The 7,828-nt window shown below is 58.0% G+C and overlaps 1 protein-coding gene across 1 annotated transcript in view; it reads left to right on the forward strand.

The window, feature by feature from the left end:
• The first annotated feature begins 297 nt into the window (after positions 1–297).
• The window catches only part of RAB17 (RAB17, member RAS oncogene family), a 24,015-nt gene continuing 16,484 nt past the window's right edge, over positions 298–7,828 (forward strand). Inside the window, 4 exon segments of the mRNA XM_032413210.1 lie at positions 298–454; positions 6,017–6,040; positions 6,043–6,167; positions 6,985–7,250. Of these exon segments, the coding sequence (XP_032269101.1) occupies positions 298–454; positions 6,017–6,040; positions 6,043–6,167; positions 6,985–7,250 (572 nt within the window).

The following is a 7,828-nucleotide window of genomic DNA, read 5'->3' on the forward strand; positions in this document are numbered from 1 at the left end:
AATGATTGTTTTTCAGGGTGTGTAGCGCTTAGGATGCAGTGGGCATCCTGCTGGGCGCCTTCAGGACATTTCCAAAGCACCGCTCACAACAGACCTGTCATGCAGGGTCTGCTCACCCCGCTCTGCAGATGAGGAGACGGGGTGCTGAGTGGTGCAGGGGTACCAACCCAGCCTGCCTGCCTCTGACTCTGAGCTCTGTGCTGTTCACCAGGGAAGCGGGGCCCCAAGGGTGAACTCGCTGAGATCATTTGACGGCAGACATTCAACCTCTTTGCAAATGCTGTCTCTTTGCAGGGCATGGCGCAAGCGGAAGGGGTTCCCTCTCCTGGGGCTGCCCCGGACCAGCCCTGCGTGTTCAAGCTGGCCCTCTTGGGAAGTGGCTCCATGGGCAAGTCCAGCTTGGCTCTCCGGTACGTGAAGAACGACTTCAAGAGCATTCTGCCCACCGTGGGATGCGACACGGGACAGCACGCCCTTGGTTAGTCTGCTAGAGGAGAAGCCAGGGTGATGGCCCAGGTGTGGGGCATTTCCCACACTCCCCCGGGGCCTCGGGCTGCACCCAGTACTGCAGGGAGGGGATGAGGCTTGGTCAGACGCACGCTCAGTCCGGAGGGCGGTCCGGTGTCAGCTTAGCGAGAGGCTGCAGGGGGCAGATTCAGGGTCAGGGCCTCGGGCCCCAGGGCTTGGTGTGAGGGGTTCTACCTGGTGGAGGGGGAGCCCAGGGGAAGGCCCCCTAGGCTCTGCCATTCAGCTGCCCAGACAAGCTGACCTCCCCCCCTGCCTGGGGTCCTTCCTGCCAAAGCTGTTCTCCTGGGTAGTTTCCCGAAGAGTGGCTCCCTTTCTGCCTGGTCTCTGTTTACCACCTGGCCTGGATTGGGGGGGTGGGGTGCAGAGGATGGGGCGGCTGGGAGGGAAGACCCTCTCCGTGCACTTATTAAAGAGGTAACATATCATGGCTCTCAGGGGAAAGGTCTTTGGAGCATCTGCTGGGCTGTTGGCCTCCATCACGTGCTGCCTGGGGCTGAAATCCTGTTTCCCACCCAAAATAGAGGAACTCAACACGCACTTCATGGCGACCCTCCTGGCAGGTGGCCAGCATGGTGAAAGACAGATCCTGCACTCGGGGCCAGAGCCTTGGCTTCAGACTTGGACTCTGCCATGGACAAGCCTTCTGCTTACCACTTTGTCGAGCCCACTCATTCATTCATTCACTCGTTCATTCATTCACTCCCTCCCTCACTCATGTAGCAAGTACCTGCTGGGCATGGCCTCTGTCCCAGGCTGCCCTGGGTGTGGAGGATTCTAGAAGACGCCAAACGGGCACACTGGACATGGACACACAGCGCTAAATTTGACACATCCATTAGCTACTTGTGAGCCCTGCAGTCTTTTCAGGAGGGTCATTCTCAAGAGTGCCTGAGGGCCACGGGGGCTGAGGGATCTGCCAGGCCCAGGCCCCCAGCACTAGTGGTGAGCTGGGCAGAGGAGGGGTGAGGGGCTGGCTCCAGGATGGGGAACTCCGGGAGAGCTCCGAGGGACAGTGGTTCAGGCTGGCTGAGGGGGCCCAGGGCGACCTTCTCCATCAGCAGGAAGCGTGACACCGCTCAGCCACGATACGGGACTGGACTTAAAAAAATACAAGGTGCTAAGTCTGGCCTCAGGGTGGGGGGCTTCAGTTGAAAGCAGAGACTGGAGAAGGGGGCCTGGCCCAGTGGGATCTCAAGGGCTGTGCACCTGGGCGTGAACTGGGTGTGAACTGGGTGATGCAGATTCAAGATGAGGAAGAGAGACAGCAGGTTCCAGACCAGACAGCTCTTTGGGGTTGCATGGAAGACAGAGGCCTGCAAACTGGCTTACTAGGGCTCTGCTTGATTTTGCAAATAAGGTTTTCCAGGAACCTGGCCATGCCCATCGTTTGCATATCCTGTGGGGCTCGTTTCAGTCTGAGGCCAGCATTGAGTAGTTGCAACTGTGACGGTAGGTCCCTTGAAGCCAGAAATATTTACGGCCTTTTGCCAAAAATGTTTGGGACTTTTGCTCTACCAATGTGCGAGAGGGGGCCGGTCCCCTAAGAGGCAGTGGGCTGCCCCTGGGCTCTAGTGGGGGGGGAGGGGCAGGGATGGTGGTGTGGACACTCACTGTGAGCCGGGAACTTGGCTCCAAGGGATCAGCACTTGCTGGGTCCAAGGGGGTGGGCTGCAATGTGGACCCTCCTGGGGGGGGCAGGAGGGGGCCCCTAAGCATGGAGCCAGCTGCGTCTGGGGATGGAGCAGGCACTCTGTATTAATGGGAAGGTCACTAACTTTCCCAAGCCAGGCAGACAGCGTTTCCCAGCCCACAGTAGGTACAGGGACAGTGGGTGAGGGCCTGTCCTGCCCACAGAAGCCTGCACTGGTTCCTTCAGCAAGTCAGGGACCACGCTGTCACCCTCCCCCACACTCTTCAGAGGTTCTGCTAGGCTCAGGAGGGTGGACAAGCCCGGGCCCAGGTCAGAATGGGGGTCTGCCTGGGGGCAGGCCTAGGTGTGCTCTCTCCACTCGTGGTCCTCTGCCTGGCTCCTGGACCATCCTCATCCTCATGGGTGGCTTTAGCTGCCCTCCCCCGTTCCAGGCTCAGGACCCTGCCTCTACCTTGGGGCTGGTGCTTTGGGCCTTTGTTCCCTTCCCACTGTGCCCAGAGTGCATGATTGTGCGGGGGCAGAAAACCACCAGATGAGCACCCACGGAGCCAAGACCCTCTAGCTGAGTCTGGCAATCCTTTATTCAAGCAGCTGCCGACCACGGGGCTAGAACTTACTGATGGAGCTTCTGCTCCGTGTCAGCAACCGTGCTGGGTGCTGGGGACGGAGACGTGAAAAACCCTCCTTTGCTGTGAGGAGCTAAATCCCACGTGGAAACGCTGGCTTGCTCCACTTAAATCTCTGGGTCCACGTCACGTGCTTTATGATACCACAGCCCGTGGAGGTAGCTACTACAATTACTGCATTACTATAAAAATAAAGAAGGGCAGTTAATTATTTTATTTGTTATTATACTATGGTATTTATCAGTGCATTATAGTCTATATGACTTATTAGTTATTATGCTGTTGTAATTATTACATCGTTATGTATTATTATAAAGGTCGATCTTCCCACTTTTCAGGCAAGGCGATGGAACACGATCCTTCCTTTCACTTATGCAAATGTAGTCTGTGTTTTACAAAAACCGTCTGAAGGCAGACGCCTCCGTTCCTTGTTTCCACACGTGGCGTTGGCTGTATTGAGAGAACTTGCTTTTGTTCTGGAGCAGGTGCAGAGGAGCTCAGCCCAGCGAGAACTCGAGAACTCGGGGCTCACCTCCTCCTCGGCAGGTGGGCAGGTCGGCAGGTGCTGGGACGATAAAGGAGGGAGCGTGTGCCTGGTGCTTGGCGTACTGGAAACTCTCAGTAACTGTGAGCCGAGTGACCAACACATGGCTAAACGGCTTGTTCGCTCATCTTGACATTGTCGTCTGGGAAACGGGGATGTAGACACCCTCTGTGGTGGGCTCTCCGTGTGAGGCTGGCTCAAGGCTGTCTTAAGTCGTGGGTTACCATGTTATGACTTAAGGTCATCACCTACCGACCCCCCCCCCCCCCGCTCCAGAGAGCAGGAGTGGGACCGGGGCTGGCGTGTCCCGGTGTCCCGGGTGGTGCTGCCTTCCGAGCAGGCCAGTTTCAAGATACTCCAGCCTTCGGGAGGGTGGGGGTCCCTGGGCCCCCTGCCAGGGGGTCTGGATCTGTGGGCGATCGCGGGCTGCACAGGCCCTGGGTATGGCCCTCCAGAATGGTGTGCGAGCCAGGACAGTGTTCTAGCTGTCTCAGGGCAAGATCCCGTCCAGCCAGGGGAGAGACAGACTCGTGTCCCCGAAGCAGAGCCAGAGTGGGAATCTCAAGTGAGCACAGCCCCCTGGGGGTCCACCTGCTGAGGGGAGACCCGGAAAGCCCTGGAACTCCTGCCAACCCCCCCACCCCCCACGGAGGCCCCCGTCCCACTGCGGGAGAGGGCCTGGTGGGGGAGGTGGCAGCTCCAAGGGGGAGTGCTGTGGCCGGGGACCTGAACCACGGGGAGCTCCCAAGGACCCCACTGGGCTCCCCACAGACCCCCCATCCTGGAGTCCCAACTGGCCACAGCCCTGGGAATTCTGGCCGGTTTCCTGGTGCCCGCCGCACTGAGTGACATCTTTTGGAGAAATGGTGACATCTAGTGCTGGTGTGCATATTTGCTGGTGGATCACAGTGGTCTGTGTGCGAGGGAAAGAAAGGCAGCCCGCATTCAGCGTTGTCACCATCCTGGCCCCTGTCAGCTCCGCCCCGGGAGAGATGCTATGCATTTCAGGTTCCCTTCAACCAGGACTCTGCTGAAAGGCAAACACAGTGGAGAGGCTTCGATGAGCGGAATCAGCTGTTTGTTGACATTAAAACCAGAAAGAGCACAACCACGTTCCTTATGTCAACATTTATGGAGACACTTTTAAATCTGGGGCAATCCGTCATTCTTACGCCCTTCACCGGGCAGATGGGGGCGCTGTGCAGCTCACCTGCTTCCAGGAGCCCCCTCCCGCCGCCCAGAGGCTGGAGCTGAGGCCGGGGCGGGGCTGATGCTGGGGCGCTAGTGCTGAGGTCCGTGGTGGGACCAGAGGCGGAAGGAGACCTGGTTTGTGCCGTGATGGGACCATGATATGCAAATGCACCCGGTGGCCCCAGCTCAGTCCACCCGAGGCCCCGTGAAGATGTGCGCATGTGTCATCTCCACCAGCCTATTCTAGAACGGAAAAATTCCTGGTTCTTGGCCTGATCCCACCCCCACCCCCCACCTTGTGGCTAATATCATTTGGTTGTTTTTGGCTTTAGCTGTGACGATGTAGAAAATGTGGTCAGTGGGTTTCTGAACAAGGGAGATAATTAATGTGAGCTCTTTTCCTGATCGGAGCCAAGGGTGTCTGTGGGGCCGGGGTGGGTGGAAGGTTGTCCTGGGGACCAGTCCAGGGGCCCCAGAGGGACCTCGTGTCTCTCTCCAGGAGAGTCAATGTTCTGAGGTCTGTGAACACCCCATCACTCGTGCCTCATCATCACCGGGACTGAAAGCCCTCTCTGCAACTTTGTTGGGGTGCACATGGACTGAAGCTCGACCAGCAGCCGTCGTTTACCAAGTGGAGAAGAAGCAGATGGGAAGCTAGGGTTGCTGAGCCGGGGAGGCTGACCCAAGCATGAAGCCCATGGGGAAACTGGTGGTGGCAGGTTTTAGGGTATAACCAAAATCAAGTTCAGGAATGTGATTGGACATGATAGAAGGATGTGGACAGAAGGCCACTGTCCCAGCCAGTGGGTCAGGGAGAGCCCAGGGCAGGCAAAGGAAGGGGAGCTTCATGCACAGATCTGCTCTCCTCTCTTTTCTCGTCGTTTGACGCCCACTGTGGGAAGCGGGCACCGTTGGCTCGCGATGAAGAAGAGGACACTGAGATTTAGAAGGGTGGGAGAGACAGACAGGGGGGTTGGGAGGGAGAGGGCGAGAGGGAGGGGGAGAGAAAGAGATCAAGCATCCTGTGTCTCTTCTTACAAAGGCACGGATCCCACTGTGGGGGCCCCACCCTCATGACCTCATCTAACCCTGATTACCCCCAGAGGCCCCACCTCCCAACACCATCACTTTGGGGGATAGGACTTCACATATGAATCTGGGGGGACAAGGCGCCTAGGAGGTTGATGGGACTTCAGGTTCGTGGCTGTGCAGGGAAAGGCAGGATGTGCGGGCAGACACCGGTTGGTGGGTTCTGTTAGGAGCCCCCCAAGCTAGAGTCTCCTGCCAGCGAATCATGGTCTTACCCACTCTACGCTGAAAACCTCAGCTCAGACTCGTCCCTTATCCTCTGTCCCTAGCAGGGTGAATCGTCCCCCCAAAGCTATGTCCACATCCTGCCTGCCTCGATGGCCCAGCCCGAGCTGGAGATAAAGACCGTGTCCTCTAGGTAAAGCTCCCCCCGGGCTTCTGTTTCAGGTGCGTTCTTCACGACAGTGGTGGACTTGGGGCCGTGTTTCTGAGGTTTGAGATCTGGGACACGGCTGGCCAGGAGAAGTACCACAGCATCTGCCACCTGTACTTTAGGGGTGCCAACGCTGCGCTTCTGGTGTACGACGTCACCAGGCAGGTGAGGCCCGCCTCCGGCACGTCCCCACCCTCCTCTGCAAGGCTTTCTGTTCTCTCAGGCGCAGGGATGCTCTCTTCTGAAGGCTTTCCGTGACCAGCCCATGCTGGTGCTTTATGGGAAAATCACCACAACCAGTAGAAAACACTTTCGTGAAAGTCTGTCACTTCCTCCAGGAAGCCCTCCCTGATAACCCCTGCTCCTACTACTGCACGGTTGAGTTTGTGCCCCTCCATGGTCCTCTCAGAACACCCTGCATAGAGCGCTCCCATCAATCACTCACGATTCCTTGGGTGCCCACAGCATTGGTGAGGGGTGTGTCCTGGAGACAGCGCACAGCCCCTGGCCCTACCTCTCCCCCAGTGTTGTGTGGGTCGATGCTAAGTACGAGTGAGCAGGTACTTAGAGCAGGAGGAGGGAAGGGCAGGGTTCTGTGGGAATTGATAGGAGGGGCATCTGACTCAGGTTGGGCTGGGGGTGCTTCCTGCATGAAGGGAGGGAAAAGTGGGGATCAGCCTGGTGGGGTGGGGTGGGGAGGGGAGGAGGCGGAGGGCAGGTGAGCAGAAGGAGAGCAGAGTCTGTGGGTGGGGTGGGGGTGGGGCAAGCACGATGCCACGGGCTGCAGCGTGGGAGGCCGCCCCCTTGAGCAGCTCAGCTGCAGGGAGGGGAGTGGGGCTACGGGTGGGGGGCTGTCACACGGCCAATTGGATCATATGCCTTTTTACAGGGCGGCCCACCAACGTCTGCCTGTTCTTTGCCGGGATAGCCGATGAAAGCCACCCATGGGATTTGTCTGATGTTGATTTTTTCGCTTTGTCAGGATTCCTTCTGCAAGGCTCAGCAGAGGCTGCAGGACCTGGAGAGGGAGTCCCCCCCAGGGGAGGTGGTGGTGGTGCTGGTCGGGAACAAGACGGACCTTGGCGAGCCACGGGAAGTGACGTTCCAGGTAGCCCTTGACACTGGGTCGCTTTGTTCCCCGAGGCGGGAAGAGAGTGAGCCCAAAGCACACATATCCACGCACACACACACACCCATGTATGTCACATGCACAAACACATATACTTCCCACTTGAATTTCCCTCTTGGGCAAAGATTTCTGGGCTCTCCTGGAGAAGTCAGGTCTAGGGACGGCTGTTCCGCAGACGTGGGGAGGGCCAGGCCAGCCCTCCTGCGAGCTGGCGGAGGGTCGGCCCCGCGTCCTGTCTCCCAGGGAGCAGGGAGATGCTGTGCAGCCCGCCTGCAAGGGTCCCTGCAGGGTTAGCCAGGGTCGCGAGGAGCCCATGGCCCTTCATACCCCGCCCTCCCATGTTCACTTATGTGGGTTTGCAGATCTTTTTCTTTGTGCTCAATAAATTATTGATAAAGGGACAGGTGAGTAAATCCAAATTTCCTTGCTAGGAATTGAGTGAGAGAGAGTCAAGAAGAAAGCCAGAGTTTCATAAAACAACCAAAGGCAGAAAAAATGCCTCGGAGATGCACGCAGAGTGCTATGAGACATCAGGGCAGTGAGCGAGGGGGGTGTGTGTGTGCGGGAGGGGTGTGTGTGTCCGTGGGTACAGGGTGCATGTGTGTGTGTGTGTGTGTGCGGGAGGGGTGTGTGTGTCCGTGGGTACAGGGTGCATGTGTGTGTGTGTGTGTGTGCGGGAGGGGTGTGTGTGTCCGTG

This window comes from Phoca vitulina, unplaced genomic scaffold (genome assembly GCF_004348235.1).
Source record: "Phoca vitulina isolate PV1807 unplaced genomic scaffold, GSC_HSeal_1.0 scaffold1, whole genome shotgun sequence".
In the NCBI taxonomy this organism is placed as follows: domain Eukaryota; kingdom Metazoa; phylum Chordata; class Mammalia; order Carnivora; family Phocidae; genus Phoca; species Phoca vitulina.